The sequence below is a fragment of the Stegodyphus dumicola genome, chromosome 5 (assembly GCF_044657685.1).
Source record: "Stegodyphus dumicola isolate Sdum_Otavi_A_Nest chromosome 5, ASM4465768v1".
NCBI classification, from domain to species: domain Eukaryota; kingdom Metazoa; phylum Arthropoda; class Arachnida; order Araneae; family Eresidae; genus Stegodyphus; species Stegodyphus dumicola.
In genome coordinates, this window is record NC_140772.1 from 2,414,877 (window position 1) to 2,437,270 (window position 22,394).

A 22,394-nucleotide genomic window follows, 5' to 3' on the forward strand; every position below is an offset into this window, starting at 1 on the left:
TCTTAACTATATTTATGTAATATAAAATGAGCTGAAAACTTACCTCATCTGAGAAATCTTGTGAAGAGACCTTGCTTTGATTACAAAAATTAATCTTTATTTATGTATGTTATATTACTCACTTGAGGAATGAACATTGGACATTTTTATTGGTTGTCACTCTAGCATCATGTATTTCATAGAACTTGTTATGTAATAATAATGTAACAGGCAGATGCAGACATTCTTTTAATATATTTTGTTAATCGAAAGTGGGAAAACTAACTGACTGGATTCTTGTGTCTCTAGGATTAGAATTATTTGATAGTTAAGCAGAGCAGGTAAATATGATTTTCAGCAAAATAATGTACCTTGTCAAAGATGTCCACATGACCACACACTTTGTTTAAATGTTTATAATATATTTAAATAAAAATTAAATTACTTCAGTGCTATTCTGCTTTGATGTCAGTTTTGGTGAGATTATCCACATTTAATATTTTGTTCTCTCTAAGTTTCTTGCTAAAGCATCTGTAATTGCATACTGATAAGTAATGAAATGTTATAGTGTTTTTACATTGGTTGTAGAAGTTTTTTTATTTATTCCTTTCAGGAAAGTGTTAAAGTGTATATAATTTGTATTTTTAGAGCTCTCATGACCAGTGAACAGCTGTCTCCTTTTGGTCAGTTAAGGATATTTCTTGATGAAGATATCAGATGTCCAGAAAAATATACAGTAAGAAACATAATCAGTTATTTTTGTAAGCCTTAAAAATGTTTCCTATTAAATTCTTTGTTTTCCTTGCATATTGCTTTTATTAAAAGCATTTTCATAACAAATCTTTGGTTCTTACTCTGCATTAATTTAATTCCTCTAGTTTCTTTTGATCAAATAGCTGGCAAACATATTTCAAGGGGACTATGAATTACTAAACTCTTGGTGTATTGGGGTAATACTGTGGAACATGCTTATGGTTAACTAAAAATCATTTAATCTGAGGCAAAAACACAGGAAAATAGAATTACCCATATTATAATACAAGTAACAGAAAAATACTAAGCAGTTTATCTGTATTTTCACCTAATCAATCTTCAGGTTTTTTTTTTTTTTTTTTTTTTTGACTGTGTAAAATTAAATCATCATTAAATTAAATTAGTAATGGATCACACTTAAAAACAAAAAGAATAATGTATGAGATTTAGTACTTCGTAATTTTTAATGTAGATATTTTGAGTTTTTATGTATTTTTGCCTTCTCGCAAAGTGAGAACTGAATTAATTAAATGAGAAATACTTAATCGTCTGTGAAAAACTGTTTCTGTTTTGTTTTGTTTGCTTAATTTCTTTTATACATAGTTCTAGCTTTAATATAGTATTTGAATAGAACATGTAGCAACAATTAGATAATTCTTTAAATGATATATACATTTTGTGCATTCTGAGTTATAATATGAATGAAATATAATACTGTTAAGTAAACCTAGCGCCAGAGTGTCGCTATGGTAAACAAAGTGAATTTTAAAGAATGCATTTATTCTATTGTGGTTTATGCGCTGTCGGCGAAGTAGGTTTAATTCAATCTAATAAGTTTAAATAAAATGCAAGAAAAAATTCGTGTAATTTAACATTCCGTACCAGGAAGTCATGTGGTGTACACATCAGATTTTTTTATTGGTATGTCAAGGGGTTCAGACGTTTATTTTATTTGTATGTCAAGAGGTAAATGTAATAATTTAATATACGAATAAGAATTATTTATTTAAAAATGGTTTGTTTTATTGTGATTTAACCTTTTTAAGTGAGTGAAATTTAATGAGAGTATTAGAGGACTTGCATTTATGTCCAAATCCTGTGATTTCAAATGAGTTAGGAAATTGTACTTGTATTTTTAAATTTCTCTGATTTTAAAAAAGTTTAGATTTTACAATATTAATTTCACACTATTATGAGATCTGAATATACTGTAGCCATTTTATTTGGAAATAAGACGTCTGTCAGAAAAGAATTACTTTTAATTCTTAATGAACATTTACATTTCTAATAATTTCATTATAGCTTATTTCTTTTTCATTTAAATATTAGAGAAAAATATCTGTGCTCTGAGCTTGTCATTTCACCCTTACAATATACCGTATTTCTTCATGTATTCCCCCCTCTCCTATTTTATCTCCTAGCCTTTTAGGACCTGATTTTGAAGATTTAAAAAATATTTGCATGATTTCCTTTCCTTGCTGCATTCAAAGAACAAGCTTCCCTAAAATTTAAAATGGATTCTTCCACATGGTGATTGTTTTCATTTATGCAAACCCTTGGAAACTACTTGTGAAGGTCACACTGAACCTTTCCCTTAAATTTTTAATCCATTGTTCCCACCAAGCCAGTTTTCACCAGACAAGCCGATTTTTAGATTTGTGATCTGAATTAATTGTCAGTTTGTCCGGTTTTTATAAAAATTATGATTAAATAAAGTAAATTTGCAAAAATATTTTTGAGTATTTTGTTGGAACAGATAATGAATATAACTTGACCTTTATCTTAAACTGATCTAAAGGTTTCGAGTGACAAAATGTGAAATTTTTAATTTCTAACCTGAAAATATTTATTGTAAAGTGAATGTTAGTTTCACTTTATAAGTTTTTAATTTCTGTTTTAATTATTCAGTCATTCAACCAGTTCTGAATATACATATATATTATAGTATATATGGTAAATGCATAAATTAAAGAAAATAAACAGTTAAAGAGATAAAATTCACAATTTTTGCCTTGTTGCTGTCTAAACCTTTTGTTTAACTTAGACAATTATAGTTTCTTTACTATTGAATTTTATAGTAAAGCAAAAGCAGACAGAGCAGTTTATTAATTTTAACATAATTAATTAGTTCAATATTTTTAATAAATAATTATAAATAATAAATGTAATAATAGAAATATTTACTTTCTATTCACCATAAATTTGGAAAAAAATAGGTTAATTTTTTAAATTAAATATTTCATTTAAAAATATGCTGGTCAGAAGTTTTAAAAAGGTAGCAACACTGTATTGAACTTCGTGCCAGACCAATACAAGAACCAACTAGCCACAGTTTAGCAAACATGAGCGGTCAGTCAATCTAGTTTGAGTCAGCTGCACATTCAGCTTCTCTAATTATTTATGGATGATTTGAGGCCTAAGGAGTAGTAGAGAAAACAATAAGAATGTATGAGATTAAAGTTATAGATAAGTTAAAATGAAGATATATTATTAGGTACTGTAATGCTGCTATGTATTCTTCTTGGAATGTAGGTTTCCTTTTAAAGAAATAATAATATTTACATGTTGCTTATTTATGACTACTCTTTTTCATTTCTTAATTTCTTAGCTGTAGCTGCATCGTTTGGAAATTAAATTATTCACATTATTCCCCCCCCCTTTTTTTTTTTTTTTTTTTCTGTTAGTAAAAGAAAAAGGGGAAAATATGTGAGGAAACATAGTGTGTTAGTTTTATTATGTGATGTTTCATAATTTAGTTTTGTCAAATAGAGCATTTGAGTGCAAAATTTAAAAAATGATTGTTTTGAAGGTCTTCTGAATTTTACAACAATTTCAGTTGTAAATGTTATGATGTTTGGAACTGAAATTTAATTTTAATTTTCTTTCAGTATTTATGCCTGTGCAAAATTTAAAAACTGATTGTTTTGAAGGTCTTCGGAATTTTACAATAATTTCAGTTGTAAATTTTATAAAATTTAGAACTGAAATATAATTTTAGTTTTCTTACAGTATTTATGCCTGTGTCATTCTTTTTTTGTTAGGAGATTTCAAACATAAGTATTCATTTAAATTTTTTCTAAAGCCTGCTCTTACATTTTATGAGAAATATTTTGAACATTAAACTCTAGTAGAATTGCTTTTCTTAAGTGAATCTTTGACCTGCTGTGTAAAGGATAAGCCAAGCATGAGGAACATCCAAGTCCAAATTTAATTTAATGTAGGTATTTAAGCCTCAAGTTGTAATGTAGCATGTACAGAAAATTATATATTTATATATACTCACACTGTACAGTTTCGATAATCTGCATACTTTGGGACTAATGGTTGTTCAGGTTGTGCTGATAATAGGTTATAACTTTCTGACTTTTGTTTACATTTTGCTCTTTCTAATTTCTATATTATATGTATAGATTATTTGCTCATGAATAAGTAAAATGCACTCATACCTTAATTATTTTTTAATACAGATAGATCTGTTCCTTAAAACCGGTACAAGTGTCGAAAAACATAATGGAGAGATAAAATAGGAAAATATTTTAAGAAAGTGAAGAATGCTTTTCAAAATATGCATCCGAGAATTTTGTTGAAAGGAAAACTGCATCTTTTAAAGTTATTTTTACACTCTTAAATGAGAGAAAAGATTATTAATAAAAAATTACAAATAACTACACAGCTCACAAACACCCTCTTAATAAGGCTTTCCCTAAATTGAATCTGTTTGTTGATTTCAATATTATATTCTGCGTAGGCACATTTTGATTAATGACACTACCAGAATTACTGGAATTAAAATTTTAAACTTATAGGAAATCTCTCCCCTCTTTAGGCTCTTTTTCGCTATCATATTTTCTATTTTTAGAGCCAGAAGAAGCTTTACAAGGGCTGTTTTCAAAAGCATGTGTGTATTCTTCCACTGATGTAAACATGCTCATTTTGTGGAATGTAAACAAATGAGCTGTGAACAGCAAAATGGCACTGAAAACATGCATAAAGGAATTTTTGACATATGTCACGTTTTAGAGTGTCATAAATTTGTATGCTAAATAAATTCAAAATTAATAACAACAGTGGAGTATGTAACCAAAATATGGATTTATATGAAGCAAAAAAGTATTCAGCATGATGTTCAGTCCTGTGGTTGCTCTTCATTTCCTGCACACTTGTCCTCAAGGGGTTAAAGAAGCATTGTACTGCAGTTTCTGTCTTTCTTTATTTATTTAATTAGTGAAAAGGTAAATTGCTACTTTTTATTTTTATGCACATATTGCTTTAAATATTTTTACAATATTCTTTTATTCTAAAGTGCTTAACATGGTGATCTCTTGAAAGTGGAATCTGATTTAATGTTATAATGGTAGAAAACCTTTTCTTTATGATAAAGCTCATGGTTATGATGTGACTGATTCAAGTCTCACTCTAGACATTGGCTCTTTCTCTATTAAGGTACAGAAAGTCACTATTAAAAAAAAGGCATTAATGCACTATAAGTTGCAGGGCAAATGAAGAAACTTTTAATAAAATCGTAACAGCAGACACCTAATGTTTAATGATTGGTTACTTCAAAAAGTCCATATGATTATCCAAATTTGCTGTTGTAGAACATTTAACATGTGTTATCATAATTGGTGGTAGTAGTCTTTAAGTTCAGTTCTAAGTGGTTCAGAATATTACACAGGAGAGTAGACTATTTCTGAAGGAGTGTTCAATTACATGTTATGAGCAACAATCATGCTTGTATTTATTAAAATCTGTGGTTATCTATGTTGCTGTGATATGCTATTACAGGATTTGTACAGTCCTTAAAAGTCCTTAATTTTTTTGGAATCAATTTTTGGTCCTTAAAAGTCCTTAATTTTGGCCCAAATCAGTAGAAGGTCCTTAATTTTAATCATCTGAAATTTCTGTGTTGTTTTTACGACTGCCATTTTGAGTGTGAATTAGCATTTTGGAGAAATTTTTTTGCGATTCACTGATGTTTTTTTTTTTTTTTTTTTTTTTTTTTTTTTTTTTTTTTTTTTTTTTAAATGGGTTTATGGGTTGTAATTTGTTTGTATTTCTAATATTTACTCGAGTTTCATGGGATACTCGAGTTTCTAAGCAAGAAGTGAAACATCAGCATTTCGAATTTCATTTTTGGTAATAAAGAGCTCTTAAACAATTTTCGCTTTTGGGGATGTGAATTCTTTTATTAAGCAGTTCTAAATTTGTCGACTTGTCAACATTTTGGCAATTTTAACGTCAGTTTATATAGAAAATTTTTAATTCTGAAATCTGGGAATTTTTCGACGATTTTTTTTTTAAACATTGTAACATTGATAAATTTCATTAAAATAATGGTAATATATTGAAATTATATTTTAAAAATAACATTAAAATAAACAATTTTTATTTTTCGCTGTTATATTATAAAGTTTCATTTTGGCAACTTATTATACAATATTTTAAATCTGAAAAATAAACAAGGTATAATGCTATAAAGCACATTTTACAAAACAGCTCTTAGCAAATGCAAAGTTAGCTGTGTAATTAATTAAAAAGTCTCCTTTGTAATTTTTCATAGTAAGCGTTTTTCCGATGTAATTCTCTCAGAATATTCAAAATTCTCAGAATATGCGTCAGTTTTCTTTATAAAATTAATTTTATACTTTTATCCCTCCCCCCTTTTTTCCCCCAAAATATTTCTGGCTCTTTGCTGTTACAAAATTGGTTGGGATAATTTTTCTTTAGTATTTTTGACATTGCAGTTTGGAAAATTTAGAAGGATTTGAAGGCAAGATTTATAGACCCTCGATTCTAGATGATTCGAGAAATATGTGACAAAGTGAAAAATGTCTCCATGGTATAAACGCGTAATGGATGTATTTTACAGAAAGTTTACGATTAATTTCTTACTTTTTGGAGAATGTCTGGAAGAACAATGAAGGCATAATATTTGAATGTTTTACTCCTGCTACTAGAATCTTTTTCTTAACATGTTTATCTTCCCTTTATTTTCTCTACTTTTCACTAGACACAAGCATGGAAAATATCAAAAATGCTTCTAATCTTATCACTTGGAAAGAAAGGAAAGATTATAGAAAGGGATTTTTTAATTAATAAAGAAATAAAAAACTTACAATTTAAAAGGTCCATCTAATATGTCTTAGTGCATCATACACAGAGCTGGCACTAGAAATTTTCCCATCTGATTCAATCTCTGTGGATCCTAAATTCAACTGCATAGTACCTTTCTAAATTCTGCTTCCAGTGCCTGCTCTAAATTATAAAAGTTTTGCTATTTCTAGATTTTGTTGTTTGGTGTGTCACTAAATTCTAAAAATTCTGCCACACCATCTCTGTAACCGGTCTTTACCATATATATTTCATATTTCTTCTGAATTTCGTATTACTAAAGAAATTAAATTAGTCACTTTTTTCTATACATTCTAAATGCATTTAGTGTTTTTTGGAAAAACAGACATCTTTAATTAAATCCAAAAATTCTAAAATAAAAAGGAAACATGCTGAAGAAAGAAACTGACTACACAAAGAAAATTATTCTTCAAAGATATGTGCAGTTATTATGTAAATTACCCAATTATTTATAATTTCAACCTTTACTATAATTTTCCATTTCTGTTTCCTCATATGATAGGGTTACTGAACCAGATTAAATTAAATTGTACAATCTTTGACCACTAGTCCACATTTTTAGTTTGAATTTGTGTTTAATTACGTCACCGTGAGCTGTAATAGATTTTGTTAGCACATCATTTATGCATGCATTTATGTTTTAAGTTCTTTTTAAATAAGAGGCTTATTTAAACCTTTGTCTGATATTGTAGTTACTTTCAGACTTAGTGATAATTTGCTTGACATCTGTCTGGAGGGTTTTGGACTGTTTAGCTTTTACCAGATCAAGTAAACCCTCATAGGTACATTGTGGAGTGGTTGACAAGTTAGGAGATAAAGCATGCAGAAACTAGTGAGAGCATTGGTTTGCATATTAGCAAACTAGCCAAAATGTTTGAGAAGGCTTCAAATTAAAATGACGGATAAATATTTTGTTGAGTGTTGTTGTTACAAACATACATGTTTTGTAGCTTTTAATGTGTAATTTTTCTAATATTATTTAAGAATCAGTGTCATAAATTACATGTATTTTAAACTGTGAAATTTTATTAGATTTTGATTTTAATAGGGCTTTTTTAACAAATATTGTTGGAAAAAAAATTTAATAGTGGCCATGTAAATGCATAGTGACTAAGGTTACCTATTTACCTAATTTAATTATTTATAACTAACTGCTTGCCCTTAAAAATTATCTCCATGTATTAAAGCGAGTTATTGCCTTTCATTAATCACTTGCGCTAAAAAGACGTGCCACGCACGTCAAGATGCTTTTGTCTCAAACCATGCCTAAAAATGAAAATAACGTGGTGCACATGTCGCCTAACAACGAGATTGTTTATTTCTCGAGTTACAGTTCTGGATTGTACTCACAGACGCGGAGCTGCGTAAATGAGACACTTTACCGCTTGTTATATTGTAGCGCATGGCACCACAACCGTGAAGTTTAGTCGTAGCGCCAGTGGTTAATATTCACTGTGGTCACAAGATAAAACACAAAAATGTAGAAATTCAAGTAAAACTTATTCTTTGCATCTAGTGAGACTTAAAATAATACAACTTATCAACTTTGGTGCTTGAATGGCTTATTGGAACCTGAAAGTATATTAACTGGGTTACAACCCGTGGAATTCTGCACAAAGCTATGACACTAACTGCATCAAACAGAGCTTGACTAACTTTCAACACTTGCTAACCGTGCCTACATCAGGCCTTTCAAGTTTGTTCTAATCAGCAGGTCTCTCTCTAGACAAGCAGCAGCAGTGATAATATTCAGTCTTTTGTTATGAATCATGCTGATTATGATCTTACTTCTCATTTTAACCTCTGCCGTTTGACATAAAATCTACCTGTTATTAAACCTCTACACCAGCAGTTCTCAACCTTTTGACTAACGTGTACCATCTAAACAAAAATTGAAACCCTTTAGTACCATTACTACAAAGTACTACCACCATCAATCTTGAACAAAGCGCAGATCACATAAATTTACGAGTGTTAAGAGAAAAAACTCAATCAGGATGTTGGGATTTTAACTTTTGAAAAAAATAGTTTAAAATACTTTGCTTCTTTGTGTACCACCTATTTTTTTCTTGCATACCACCAGTGGTACACGTACCACTGGTTGGGAACCTCTGCTCTAGACTGATCAAGTATGTGACAAAATGAGACATAAAAAAAAATCAACATAAAGCTAATTATTAGTAAAACGTAAATGTCACTTATCTTCTTTCAAATATGTCCAACCTCTTACTTAATATTTATAAAAAACTTAATATTTATTTGTTTACCTTGTTAAAAATTTCTTTCAATGTAAGTTGTTTAAGTTGCTTTGTTCTTTGTGCTTATACTTTCTCTTTAATTCTGTAGGCAGACATAATCTCTTGTTTAGTTACATTGTGGATGTCCTGTAACTGCTGTTTCGAGAATTCTGACTAACTTGTCAATCAAAATTTTCTCATTTTCGGTAACTTCTCTGTAACTTTCTTCACAAACAGTAGTGGTATTTTCTGGATCTAGAACCATGCTACAGATTTCGCCATTCATTAATTGATTGATGATTGAGAAGCATTGTCATCACAATGAAAACCTTCTTTTATATTATCTTCATTTATTATTGCATATCCACATTTCTCTACAAAATCCGTTAATTGGAAAATTTCACCTTTGTTTTGTGATATCTGAAAACCTTTAAAATTAGCAGCTATCATCATCAAATTTAGCTATCCTACACCATACATATTTGGCTATGCATCATGGGCTTGGCGATTAACGACAAGTTGTTCCGTTAAATTTTATGTTGTTTCTAATGCGCACTGAGACAATTAAGCCTGAATTGTATTAGTTTAGTTATTTATTATACTTTTGCCCATTTCTTGCACATGTGTAAGGCTTATCAGAGTTCTGAATAAATAAATTCCCACATATACTTAGGCCTTATTGAGGGCCGGCACTAGATATCTTACTGCCTGATGCAGTCTCTGTGGGTCCTAAATTCTGCGACTCGATGCAACCATATGGGCGCTGGTTCTGGGTTTATATGAATAACAAATCGTTTGTTCTTAATTCAAATAGCCCTAAATGTAATCTTTGGATCTATGAGTATCATCAACAAAATCTATGTTTAGCGTATGGAAAGAAATTGTTGGTAAATTTTTCCTCGTCAACATTTTTAGCACATTTAACTTAAATCTGTAATCATTGACAAGCGTAATGTCAACATAAAAGGTTACCATACTCCTTTATTATTCAATTACTAACATAAAAAAATTGTTTAGGCATCGCTACGTGAGTCATTACTCAAGTTGTCATGTTTTGATAAACATGCAGTGATGAAAGGAAAGTACAATAAATAATGATTTGCAAAGTTGACATCAGATCAATGATGGATCTATGTGGAATTTTTCCATTTGAGATGTGTGCCTAGCAGATAGGCAGCAACAGAGCCAAATTACTGGTCATACAAATTTACACTAAAATGATTCTTTCTTCAATAACAAGGTATTTTATGTAGTGTTGAAGTGAAATTAAGAATTGGGACTCTCCAGATGTTTTATTATGCGCAGAGGGGGAAATCAAATATGCATGTGTAAAGCCTACGAGTAAAAATGTTTTGGAGGTTTTTGATGTCCGAATTTTAGATCATTCCAGATAATGGACATCCAGATTTTGGATTTTGTACTGTATTTATTTGTTTACTTTATTAAACATTTCTTTCATTGTAAATTGTTTGAGTTGCTTCGTTATTTGTGCTTATACTTTCTCTTCAGTTCTATAGACGGACATAATTGTTCAGTTACAAAGTTTTGCTGTTCAAGTACTGTAGTTGGTATGTCAAGAATTCCGACTAACTTGTCGCCCACCAGCAGCCGAGCGGTAACGTTGCTGAACACTGGTAGTTCAGTCCGAGGTTCAAATCCCGCGATAGGCCTGGCTGCATTGGTGTTTTCGGGGTTTTCCCCATGTTTAACTATCATACGAGCCAGTTTCTCTTAGAAAGTCCTCCACGAAGGCATCCCTCCCCTTAGGCAGATAGCCCTAGTGTGCTTTGCCATAATTAAATACACCACATCACCACCGACTAACTTGTCAATCGAAATTTTTTCAGTTTCAATAACTTCTGTGTTCTTTCTTCACTATTGGTAGTGGTATTTTCTGGATTTAGAACCATACTACAAATTTCGCTGTCCGTTAATTGATTGATGATTGGAGCATTGTTATTGCAATGAAAAACTTCTGTTATATCATCTTTGTTTATTACCACTTCTCCACATTTCATTTAAAAATCCATTACTTGGAAAATTTAACCTTTGGTTTAAGATATCTGAAAGCCTTCACATTTGCGGCTGTCATCTTCATCATCCTTAACATGAAATGTTGGCCATAAATTATGCCAAGCAGTTTTTAAAGTATCTGAAGAGACCCAAGATCGTGTGATGCTCCAGAAAGTAGATTTTACGCTAAAATATTTCAGAAATTCTTGAATAGTCTTGCCATTGTTCAAGAAGTGTAACAAGGATTGAAAAAATTCTAATTTATATTTGCATTTTCAGCATGCACACTATTCTGATAATATCCATAGGCTGAATGATGGACGTACAATTTGGAGGAAAAAATAATACGGTTACTTTGTCTTTTGCTAAAATTTTGAGTGGCATATGAGCCAAAGAGTTGTCTACAATCAGAACAATTTTTACGTCAGGCCTCCGTAAACCAACCGAATTCTTCCAAGCCTTGGGTATGAAATAATTTTCAAACCAACCATTCATTAACACTTTTGTCACCCATGTTCTTTTATTTGCATGATATATGATGGGAAACATTTTACTCCTTTAAATTCTTGATGTCCTGTATTTTTTCCAATTACGAAAAGTTTACACTTGTGCGTTCCTGCAGCATCTGCACATGCAAAAATTGTTAATCTCGCTTTGAAATCTTCGACACGAGTTGGAGTCTTTTCTGTAAAGGTGTCCAAGGTAATTTACGGTACATATTGCTCTAAAAGACCAGTTTCATCTGTGTTGCAAATTTGTTCTGGAGATAACTTTTAACTAATGAGTTCAATGAATTCATCTGCAAATAGTTCATCATAATTGTTTCACCTGAAATTCTTAATTGCCTTATACTATGGCGATTTTTAAATTTAGTTAACCAATCTGTCGAATATGTTTAGTTTGTAAGTTCATTTCTTAGTCAAATAATTTAGTTTGAGCCATTAGCATTTTATCCGTCAATGGCATGCCTCGCTGTGACACCGTCTGACCCATTCAGTCATCACTTTGCCATAATCTTCACTTTTTGCATAACGAATAATTTTTCTGTTATGCGAGTTTGTTATATTATGTTTGTGGGTGTTGGAATCCACAAAAAATTCAAAAAGTTTCTTTTTCTGTTATCTTATGTCATATACAGTTGGCTTTCAAATGCCATACTCCTCGCATAATTTTGAGACAGGTATACCTTTATCCATTTTTTGCAGCAATTCCATTTTTTGTTTATTGGACTTCGAAGTAGGTTTTCGCTTTTTAGATCCTGTTGCAACTCCAGAATAAGTAACTCTTTTCGACATAATTGAAAGTTGAAACTTTAATTTTTTATAAAATTGCTGTAATAAAAATAGCCTGCAAAAAAATAACAAGCTGGATCAAACTAGAAGGTTAAGGAACTGCACAAGCTGCTACATGAATTGAAATTCCTTGGAATCGAAATCATTTTAGCCTAATTTAATAGCGTCCGCCATACACTATTGGCTATGTATTATGAGATTGATGATGAAAGACAAGTTGTTCCGCTTAATTTTGTCTTGCCTCTATAGCACACTGAGGCAATTAAGCCATAATTATTAGTTATTTATTATACTCATGTCTATTTCTTACACATGTTTAAGACTTATCGGAGTCCTGAACAAATAATTCCCGCAGATACTTGAGGCTTATCAAGGGCCAGCACTAGATATCTTATCGCCTGGTGCAGTCTCCATGGGTCCTAAAGTCTCCTACCATGCACTTCCCCCCAAGTTCTAAATTTTTGCCACCCCTAAATTTTGGATCCCAGAGCTTTCTTTAAATTCCAGATATCCTTTTATCCCTTAATTTTGTTGCTCGGTGCTTCTCTAAATTCCAACAATCTTTTCTTCCATATATTCTGCCTCCAGGTGCGGCCATACAATCTCGGGTGCCGGCTCTGAGTTTATGTGTTAAACAATTAGCACTACATGTAATCTTTTGACCTATGAGCATCATTAACAAAATCTATTTTTAGCATATGGAAAGACATTTTTGTTAAATTTTTCCTTGTCATTATTTAGCGCATCTGTAATCATCGCCAAGCATAAATGTCAACATGAAAGGTTTCCATACTCCTTGTTATTCAGTTACTAATATAAAAATATTGTTTAGGCATCGTTGAATGAGTCATTACTCATGTTGTCATGTCTTGATAAACATACGATTATGAAAGTAAAATATAATAAATAATAATTTGCCAGGTTGGCATCAGAGATATAAAAGTTTTAAAATCAACAATGTTTTTACGTAGAATGTTTCTGTTTGAGATGTATGCCAAGTAGATACACATATACGGAACCAAATTATTGATTACACAAATTTTTGCTAAAATGATTGTTTCTTCAATAGCAAGGTATTTTATTTAGTGCCGAAGTGAAATTGAGAATCGGGACTCTCTACATGTTTTATTATGGGAAAAACAATCAAATGTGCATGCATGAAGCATAAAAAAAATTCGTAAAAGAATAAATTTTGTTGGTGGCTTTGAGGTCCAGAGTTTAGATTATTCCGGATATTGGAGTCCAGATCTCAGACTTTGTACTGTGTTTAATCTGAAGACTACAATTTATATTTTGTCTCTTATGAGGTGCAGAACATGAGTTAACAATTTTACTCAAATGGCTGGGGCCCAAACAATTTAAGAATTACTAATCTGGAATACTGGTATTACTGAAAATGATATGTTGTATATAATTTTATGCATAAAATAAAAAGATCTTCAAAATGTGCTCTGCTTTTATGATTTGTTACATGTGTATTTTTCTTGTAATAAATCACACTTATGTTCACCATTTGTATGCACAGTATATTTTAAATAAAATAATTTAAATCATGATATTTTTACTTGTCTAGGCCACAAGTACTTACCTTTGACATGGAAAGAAGTTTATATTGGAAGTATTGAGCATTTTGGAATGAAAGAAAAATCAAAATTTCCCACAGAGATATTTCCTGAGGTAACATTAATTCGTTAGTTTCTGCTTTTCTGCTTTTTTCATGGGGGAAACACTGAGTCACATGCCAAGAGTTTTTTTTTTCCAAAATTTTGAAATAATTACTGTGATATATATATAATAGGCAGTGTAATGTAGAAAGTGCTGTGATACATCTAAAGGACACCTGCTTAAAAATTTATCTTTCTCATTTTTCTGCAGCGGGGCCCACCAGCGGCCAAGCGGTAAAGTCGCTGAACACTGGAAGTTCGGTCGGAGGTTCGAATCCCGCTAACGGGCTGCCTGCGTGGACGTTTTCGTGGTTTTCCCCATGTGTAATGTGTATACGAGTCACTTTTCCTTAGAAAGTCCTCCACGGACGCATCCCTCCTCTTAGCCAGATAGGCCTAGTGTGCTTTGCCATAATTAAATACGCCACACACCACCATTTTTCTGCATTGCTTCAATTTTTTAATTATCATATTTAATGATTGAAAGCAATGCTGATATTTTCAAGATTTATGTTGCATTTACTCCTTCCCATGCCATTTACCTCGACAAAACTTGGGCTCAAGTGTTATGGGTCAATGTTTGGTAAACAAGCCAGACTGATGCTTGAGAACAATCACAATACAAGCCGAAGCATAAATGCCTGTATTATACTCACTTTTGTGCGATACTGGTGGCGTGGAAGTAAACTTTAATCCTTCATAGATATTATAAATATATTTTGTAATAAATAACAGTTTCAAAATTATATTTCATAAATATATAATACTTCAAGTAAGTAAACTTTAGTAGAAGTAAACTTTAATTCTTCTGCCTTTTGCAGATATTATAAATATATTATTTTTTTAATATATAATTTTAATAAAAATTATATCATTTATAGAGTCAAAAGTCGTTAATTCGGACACCCATAATCGGGAATGATCTATAATCCGGACCACAAAGCTACAAACTTTCTGCTCATGCGTCGTATTGACGCATGCGCGTAAGACCTTTACGGCTGCGAATATGCCTGTGCGCATGCGCAAAATATGTTTACGAATGCACTTTTAATGTATAACGGACGGTATAAGCTAAGCTAAAATGATCTAATTCAGTTATTGTTGCAGATTGCATTGTTCCTTAATCTTCGAATTGGATTCGGCTTATTATTTTTTGCAGACTGTTAGAGCAATTTTATAAAAGTAAGCTTGAACTTTCGATTATGTCAAATAGAATTTCTGATATATATTTACTAATATGTAAAGGATCTACAAAGCGAAAGTATGTTTCAAAGTCTATTAAACAAAAAGTGGAATTGCTGCAAAAAATGGATAAAGGCATATCCTTTGTTTATCTAAACTTTAACGTTTGTTTATCTAAACTTTGTTTATCTTTAACGCCGCCGCGCAATGAATTGGAAGTTGATCTGTCAGCACTATCCTTATCTTCAGGGCAGATGTTTTTATTTTATTTGGCTTATAATTCCTTATTAAATGTAGTATTTCATCTCGATGTACTCCATCTTTGATATGATTTAAATCAAATTCCTCGTCATTATAATTCGCTTCCGATAGCGAAGAAAGTGACAGAGGTTATTGAAAAGGAAAAAATTGCTATTGAGAAGTTAGTCGGTATTCTCGACACAGCAATTATAGGACTTGAACAGCGGAACTTTGTAACTGAAGAAGAAATTATGTCTGTTTATAGAATTAAAGAGAATGTATTGTCACATAAAAAACGAAGCAACTTAAACAACTTACATTGAAAGAAATGTTTAATAAAGTAAACAAATAAATATTAAGCTTTTTTTTTTTTTTTTTTTTTTTTGTAAATTTTGATACCCTTTAGATCATAATTGTTCTTTATTTCATAAATGTTCTTTATTACGGTTTCATATTTTTAATTTTATAATTTCTGCATGCCATCTGACCAGATTTAAACTGATGATCTATAATCCGGAATCGCCGAAGTCCCGACGAGTCCGGATTAACGACTTTTGACTGTATAATAAAAAATTGTGACTAACTCATGTAGTGTACTGATAGGAACTAACATTGGGTTACAACCATGAAATTACGATGTTAATGCTCACTAGCCCAGCTTTCTTTTCACAAGCCTGAATCGTGATGTTTATGTGTGGCTCTGCTTTCTGTTCTCGAGCCTGTCTCATGATGTTTATGTTTGGGACAAAATCTGAATCATGAGTAGTCAGATTTGTTAAAGCACGTGAAGCGGTTAAATAAATATTCTTTTTTTTTTTTTTTTTTTTTTTTTTTTTTGTAGTTAACGTAGTAAATCAAGATATAAAACCTCCCATTTAACCATATATTATATATTTTATGGTCAGGTATTTTTAAAACTCAGTTATTAATAATAACAAACCACTTCAAATTAATAATTTATGAGAGTTTATCACATGAATCGTTTGTTATTAATAATTACCATCAATGAAGGGAAGTGTAACAATTTTCAGTGGGTTCCTTTTGAGATTTGCCATTATGCATGAGTGTGATTTTCCTGCATCAACACCTAACGAAATTGCAAATGTATAATAGTGGTGGTGAACACTCATGTTTGTTTTTGCCTGTTGGCCACAACTGAATAAAATCTACTGTAGGCACTTACATTTTTCAAAACACTCACATGTACTTTACATTCAGCATTCACAAATGTTCTGTGTTCTGCTGTGTCTCAATTTGGTACTATTTTCGTCAGTTGCTAGCATACACATAAATGTTTCCAAATTTTGACAAATTTTACTCTCTTTGTAAGCACAGTGGATGATGATTTAGATTTCAGAGGGCACATTTTGATGATGGTTTTGATATGCTAAAATCGAAAAAAGAAAAAATTCTCAGTTAGAAATTTTTTTTTTTTTTTTTTTTTTTTTTTTCCCCTAGAGAGAGAAGGAAAATGAAGAGAAGACTTCTAGCAAATAACCAGAAGATTATCATTGACTATCAAGGTATGATATTGTGAAGAATTGGTTGTGTTAAAAAAACATATTGCTGCAGCTAAAAATAAAAAAGACCTAATTATACTTTATGCTTTTCTGGAGGCCATGGAGGGTGCAATAGAATGATAAAAATGCTTAAGACAAAATATAAGCAGATTGTGATTAAAATTGATATATTTAAATCTTTGTGAATTTTGTCAAAAGAAACAATTCGTTCCAAGATAAAACTTTTTTGTTTGTTTATTTTGTTAAAAGCATTAAATTGAATCCAAGGTGTCAAATTGATCTTACTGATTTACAGTCGGAAGCGAATAGAGACATTAAGTTTATAACGGTTTAACGAGACCATGTAATGAAAATTGTTCAGTAAAGGGCATTAAAAGCAAATTAAGTTACCTATCATCTGCTGGATGTGTTCACGTTATGGAGAGCTAAGACTGGCAATGGTAAATAATTTGCTAATAAAAATATTGAAACAAGATATTGAAGAGGTGTTACTTGCTGATTTGGAAACAAACATACAAAGTGGTCAGAAGGCATAAAGTTTATTCAATTTGTGAGAAATGGTGCACATTGCTTAGAAAGAGATCACAGCACGTATGAAGCTATATTTAGCTGTAAAGCTAAAGCATGTTTAAGAACCTACTTGCCAGTTAATAGGAATTGAAGATGAAGAATACCTGGCATTATTAAGAGTCTAAGGCTGATATCCATCCTCAGAAAGTAATCTCAGTCGAGGATAAAGATACTGGTGCAATGAATATGGAAGTTGAACTGGGTGATTTGAATGAAGACTTGGAGGTAGTGACTGTTGCAGATGTAATGAAAAACAGAAATAAGAGTGTTGGGTAATAGAAAAGGAGCATCATAATTCTGAAGTTGAAAAGAGAAAGAATTGATGAAGTCTCAGAAATTATTCAAGAAACTTAGCGCTGTGCTAAACTGTCACCAAATAAGCAAGAAGAAAACATGTTAGCACTTTTTAAGTTAAAACCTGCAGCTGTTAATTTAGGAGAAACCGTTTGGATAAAAATACCAGAGGGATGGCATGGGAAAGGCTGATAAGGTGAATTATAGCTGTTACAATTTTTAAACAAAATGAAAATAATTTAAGCTCAAAACATGGCATTTTAAACCAACTTCTAACCAAAGAATTATTCTAGTGTATGCTAGGAAGCTTTTATTTTAGTCAATAAAGTTACAAATATTAAAATAAGTAAGAAAATGTGCTCATAAGAAATTTACGTAGTCAGGGATTTCAATATTGTAATTGCACAAGTAATGGTAGCCCAAATCGCTACAGTGGAAAAATTCAGAAACCCTCCGTAAATTCATATTTCACAGTCGTTAATAATTTCTTTAAAATGTAATAGCAGTGTGTTTATAATGCAATTTATTTGCATTTTTTGTTGCTGTAAGGTGTTCATAATATAATTTATTTGATGTAGTAAATAATGAATGTATCTTACAAATAACAGTAATCATTGCTATAAAACATTTTTTTTTTTTTTTTTTTCCATTGATTGAATTTCACTGCTAAGAAAAATGCTAAAGTATGTAATAAATAACAGTAATCATTGTTGTAAGACATTTTTTAATTTCATGCATGTTTGCATGACATTAAAATTTCATTAGAGTTCGAAATTTCTGTTTTGTATGCTTAATTATTTGCATTGACCAAACCCCATTGATGATTATAAATATTTATTAGTAAATGTGATTATTTTGTGTTATTTATCACATTAAACCAACAACTGGATTATTATTAATAATCACTGGATTTTTTACTTTGACCATAATATATGCAATGAATACAAGTAGGAATATATACTGTAGGGTAATTGAAATGCCAAAGAGATTAAGCTGTTCATCTGCTGAAATTTAGTTTTTTTATATTTTCTAATTTTGATGAGTCACTGTCAGTTGTATTGCTCAATAATGAATTTCTGGTTAAATTGTTGTATCTGAAAGGCAAATCAGCTGTTTCAGCTTTGTAACAATTTCATATGCTAAAACAGGTGAAAATATGCCTAGGCTATATGACTGTAACAAAACTAAAAATTCTTGTACATTACTTCAGGGAATCTAGTGGTTTGGCTCATCGACGTCTGTCATTGGCCATATCTTAAGTCGTGGCACCACAGATTCAGGCTGTAGCAACGCAATCAGCAAATTACGTAGCGTAATATCCAGAAGAAAGATCATATCAGCGTAAATGTTGCACTTCAGGAAAATGGCAAGAAAAAAAAAAAAAAAAAAAAACTACGAGGAAATGACACTCAACCTAAACAATATACTAAATTAAAATGTGTGTGACATGTCCTCGAATATTATAGTTGCAAAATCTTCGCCTGTTTCATGATATCTGGGATATCAGTTAAGAAAAATTCTTGGAATAAAACCTTAAGGATAAATTATAGATCCTCTTCTGTCTGACCAAAGTATTTTTCTTAAATTCTAACCTGATAAATCACACTGTGTTTCATATGCTGGGAAATACAGTATCTTGAGATGTTGCAATCCATGTGACTGAAATTTGTTGCCAGAGTTCTATCATTTGCAGCTGCTGGTAGTCTCTGTTATTCCAGTGTGTGCAGTATTTGTATACCAGACATGTTCAATTGGGAAAACATCTAGTGAATCCAACAGTTAAGGCAGAATTGTAACCTTTTGTGTGTTGCTGAAGTATTGACATTGATTGCTTCCATGATTGTGCATTACCTTGCTGTAAGGTAATTCTGAAGTCCTTGTGAAGATATGGGAAAAACCACAGTTTTTTTCATGTCTGTAATGTAACTCTGGCTAGTTAGTTTATTGTATGCTTTCTTGACACAAGCTTAACTCATATCAAATGGCACCCAACGAAGCAGGTCGTTTCAACGCCAAGGCAGTTTGACGCCATATTTTTTTAGTATTTTTATTTATTTATAGAATAAATATGAAATTATATAAGTAAGTAATATGACTGATTTTTATTTATTGAATTAGCAATTGTTTGCACGCATATTTGAAATAAATATATGTGTGTATATGTGTGAAAGTGTTCTAGATTTTTGTTTGTGTCCCAGATTAATGAGAAACTCCCTCGCCAACGTCAAGGCCCCGGGACATGAAGGAGGTTTTTTTTTTATTATTATTTATTTCTTTCAAAAAACAGCATCAAAAATGCAAAATACGCAAATGGTAAAAAAACATATGGTTACAAAGTAGTTATATTGCAGACAAATATTAATTACAGGTAAATAAGATTACACATAAATAAGATTACATCGCAGAACTGTTATTATACTAATCCATTGCAAAGTTATGCGTCACACCTTTCAGGTATTCTATTATTTTTTGATTTTCAAAATCTTCAACTATTACTTTAATTCTCATATGAGCTCACAGATACCTATTCCGCTTGTGCGGCGGTTCATCTCTACATACAAATTGTTCGTAACGTTGATCAATTGATTTTTGAACACGCCTGAGACCATCTATGAATTCCCATAATGTGGGGTGTGAAACACCAAATGATGATGACACCAAATTTATTTGAATGGTGGTGCAAACGTAATCTAAAAATAAATAAAAATATGAAAAGTATGGCGTCAAACAAAAACAAAAAAAAAGTATGGTGTTGAACTGACCACACGTCGAATGGCTGGCGTTGATCTGACCTTAATTTTCCACATTCCTTCACAAATTCCATTAATTGGAAAATTTTGCCTTCAGCTTGTGTATAATTTTTGTGATTGTTGTAATCATCATCACCGTGAAATATGGCAGCTAGCAATAAATTATTCCAAGCATTTCTAAATGTATCTTCAGACACATCTTTCTATGACCTTCCAATGATCCACGAAGCAGATTTTATGTCAGTGTACTTGAAAATTTCTTGAATGGCCTTGTTACTGTTCTGAAAATTCAACATAGGTTTTAAAAAGACTATCTTACATCTGCATCAGTGTACAACGCACTCTGATACTCATTGGGCAAATGATTTATGTTTAATTTGGAGGAAAGAAAAAGATGGAGACATTAGCTAAAACATTAAGTAAAGTATGAGCCGAACAGTTGTCTATAATTGCTAAAATTTTGCATCATCCGATGAATCAACTAATTTCAAACTTTGCTGAGTATCTGGTATGAAATGATTTTCAAAATCAGTCATTTGTTAATGTTTCTGTCATTCATGCTTTTATATTTAAACGATGATAGAGAAAATTTTACTCTTTTAAAAGTCAAAGTTGTGTTATTCCCAATTGTGTAAAGTTTAAATTTGTGCATTCCTGTAACATTTGCACATACCAGAACGATTAGTCTCGCTTTGGAATCTTTGACACAAGGTTAGGTCTTTTCTGTAGAGGTAGCTCGGGTATTTCAAAATTCATATATTACCAAGCAACACCAGTGTCATGACAGCAGCCAATTCTGGTGATAACTTTCATCCTTAACCCCTTCGAGCCGGGTAGCGAAAACGCGCGCTTATCGCTGAGGCCGGCAGTGTCTTACGCGAGCGTCTCTCCAGGGCCGGGGGCTTTTTTGCTATAGGGCCTAAATCCATGAAATTTCCGAAGTATAAATGCATTGTTTAATAATGCTCTATAGAGTATTTAAATGACTTATGCTTTATAAATATTTTTATATATATACTTTAATTACCTTATTTCTTGTTTAAAAGCATATTTTACATATTTTATTTTAATTACTCACCATTTTATGAATTTTAACATTATACATCTGAAAACTAGATATATTACTTAAAATTCTCTTTTCGTATGAAAAATTTGAAAACAGGGATCTACACACAGTCCTATGTTACATTCCTTGCACTCGTAATAACTCATTTGCCGTTTTGGAGGATTTTTCCGGGAATGTGAACAAACGAAGCATCGTCGTCTCATTTTCTTATCAGTCTCTTCTGAACAAAGTTTTAGAAAGTGTCTTTCAGTTAATCTTTCAGAATCAATATCTGAAATATTTTGCATCATTTCTGCTATTTCATGCTCTGTTAAACATTTTCGACGCTTCGAAATTGCAACGGTAAAAACAAAGAATTCACGTCTAACAAGATCTAATTATTTTCTAAAAACTGAACTGCAAACCAAAATACCCAATGCTTTAGAGCAAATAAAACTTCTCTACTTACAGTAAACAACTACCACGTGCGAATAAAAAGTGCGATTTAAAGAGACGTCATAAATCACGCCATTCGGAAACATTTATTTCCCCGTTTGTTTATATAATTAAAAACACGTGTATGTGAGTATTCTCTCATTTCGAGTAGAAGGTCTAATTTACATGTATCTGAAACCATATGGACATACAGTGACATCTTGTGGCAGAAATTATAGTTTGAAAAACGTTCCAAAGTAATGGCACAAATACGTGACAGTCGGTAGA

General features: G+C 31.3%; 1 protein-coding gene across 4 annotated transcripts in view; it reads left to right on the top strand.

The window, feature by feature from the left end:
• LOC146997015 (inositol polyphosphate-5-phosphatase A-like) overlaps window positions 1-22,394 on the top strand; it is a 112,070-nt gene that overhangs the window by 54,592 nt on the left and 35,084 nt on the right. For 2 of the 4 annotated variants that reach the window (XM_085816436.1, XM_085816433.1), the window contains exons 3-4: window positions 628-740; window positions 13,980-14,083. In XM_085816436.1, coding sequence (XP_085672562.1) covers window positions 628-740; window positions 13,980-14,083 — 217 coding nt within the window. The remainder of the gene's footprint in view (window positions 1-627; window positions 741-13,979; window positions 14,084-22,394) is intronic. The other 2 variants (XM_085816435.1, XM_085816434.1) reach the window with 1 other exon arrangement.